The sequence below is a fragment of the Atta colombica genome, unplaced genomic scaffold (assembly GCF_001594045.1).
Source record: "Atta colombica isolate Treedump-2 unplaced genomic scaffold, Acol1.0 scaffold134, whole genome shotgun sequence".
In the NCBI taxonomy this organism is placed as follows: Eukaryota; Metazoa; Arthropoda; class Insecta; order Hymenoptera; family Formicidae; genus Atta; species Atta colombica.
The window spans coordinates 2,043,480-2,045,684 of record NW_017259222.1 but is presented as its reverse complement, the minus strand read 5'-3'; the positions used below and the strand labels follow the sequence as shown (position 1 = coordinate 2,045,684).

The following is a 2,205-nucleotide window of genomic DNA, read 5'->3' as shown; positions in this document are numbered from 1 at the left end:
ATATATATATATATTTATTAATATAATATTAGACATACATATATTTATAATATGCTTATAGTATTGCATTACGATTTGTATGTGTTTTAAAAATAGTATTTAAGAAAAAAAATTGATAAACTTTACCATTTGCAGATCTTCTAATTTCCTAAAGTAGTATAAGATCAGTGATAACAATGAGCAAGAAGAAAAATATGGCAATTGATTTTCAAGACAATATGATACTGCTTACGCGAAAGTATTTGAAGCGTAAAATAATGTGTCCTGAAACGAAGTTCAGACATCATGTTAATGAACGGTTACATGTGATGAATTTAGTGAAACGTACTGTTGAAATAGGTGAAAGCAATTCTGTCTTGTTAGTTGGACCTAGAGGCAGTGGAAAGACAACGGTATATTTATCCTTTATAACTGTAAAATAGTGATACACAGAAGCATGCAAAAAGTTGATCATTTACATGTAAAAATAATTTTACTGTCTCAAAAGTGTGCATATATATGTAGTTATTTGCATAAGATCAATCAAAAAGAAGATAACAAAGGAATTTAAATATAAATATAAATTGTATTTTATTTTTTTTTAGTTCTAGAATTAAAAAATTTTTAGAACTAGAAAAAAATAAAAATAAGTTAAATTTAGTATATTAATAATAATTCTATCAATATGATAGCTTTAATCTTAGTTATTTATTTTTTATCTTTTTTTTCATTTTAAGAAATAGAAAAAGGTAAACATAAGTTAAGCCGAGATTAAAGTTGATGAAACCGAGAAATAAAAAAAGATAAAGAGTTAAATCAAGATTAAATCTATATTGGTAGAAATGGACGTAAGAGATTAAAGTCTTTTATATTCATTGATAAAAATTAATAACAGAGGAAGATAATTTTAATGAAGACGTTGGCACTTAGGAAGTGATTTCATTGCATTTGTAGTATATTCAAATATAATTCAATCTCGATTTTTTTTTTGCCACTTAAATGCTGCATGTATTGCACACTTGCTAGATATACTCCTGGTAATACACTGTATTCTAATTAATGATAATTATTTATATGTAATTTCAGCTTGTTAATAGTGTTTTGAAGGAATTGTCTGCTTTAAAAAGTTTTAAAGATAACGCGATAATAGTAAATCTCCATGGATTAGTACACACTGACGACCGTTTAGCGCTCAAAGATCTAACTCGTCAGATGCAATTAGAAAATGTCGTTGAGGATAAAGTTTTTGGTACATTTGCAGAAAATCTAAGCTTTCTCTTAGATTGTCTAAAATCTGGTGATAAACATCGCTCCAAACCAGTCATCTTCATACTCGATGAATTTGATCTGTTTTGTGAACATCACAATCAGACATTGTTGTATAATTTGTTTGACGTTGCACAATCTGCACAGGTAAATGTTTAAATGGGTCAGGCTAAAAAAAAAATAAGAAAATCTCTGAATTTTAATACCGATAATACTTTTATTTTTATAGGTGCCAATATGTGTAGTGGGGATAAGTTGTAGATTAGATGTCATGGAGCTGCTGGAGAAGAGAGTCAAGTCGAGATTCTCGCATCGCCAAATATTTTTATTTCCCGGCGATACATCATCTTCGGAACAGTCTATGTCCGCGTTTGACGATCGTCTGGAACTCTTTCGAGATCTTCTCAGCTTACCTGACGATGAAAATGTAAATAAAGTGGAGCAACAGTACGATGATTGTACGATAGATCCACAATTTGGTTCTATGTGGAACGATTATATTAAGAGTTTAATTACCAACGTTACGATGGTGAATTTACTCAAGAGAATGTATCATATTGATGTGAGCGAGAGAAGTTTTAGAAATTTTCTGGCGGTAGCCGTCTCGACGTTGTCCGAGAAACATCAGAAACTGGAAGTGAATGATTTTGTAGAAGCAAGTAAAATCTTTTCACAAGATGACAAATTGTTGATACTTGAAGGACTGTCCATTTTAGAAATGTGTTTGGTATGTTTGATATTTTTTTGCGATTTATTTCTTAAAATTAATTTTATTTGATAGCAAAAAATATCTATATTCCGATATCACAGATAATAGCGATGAAACAGGAAACAGAGATTTACGATGGCGAGCCATTGAATTTCGAGGCGATATACAATCGCTATATGAAGTTTGCGAATCAGAATTCCTCTGTACAATCTGTCCAGAAACCAGTTATCATGAAAGCTTTTGAGCATATC

General features: G+C 30.1%; 1 protein-coding gene across 1 annotated transcript in view; it reads left to right on the top strand.

Moving 5' to 3' along the window:
* Window positions 1–2,205, top strand: part of LOC108684370 (origin recognition complex subunit 4) — a 3,069-nt gene that overhangs the window by 396 nt on the left and 468 nt on the right. Inside the window, exons 2-5 of the mRNA XM_018188645.1 lie at window positions 136–392; window positions 1,066–1,392; window positions 1,475–1,972; window positions 2,056–2,205. The exon at window positions 2,056–2,205 is cut by the window's right edge and continues 1 nt beyond it. Coding sequence (XP_018044134.1) covers window positions 177–392; window positions 1,066–1,392; window positions 1,475–1,972; window positions 2,056–2,205 — 1,191 coding nt within the window. The 5' untranslated portion in view covers window positions 136–176. The remainder of the gene's footprint in view (window positions 1–135; window positions 393–1,065; window positions 1,393–1,474; window positions 1,973–2,055) is intronic.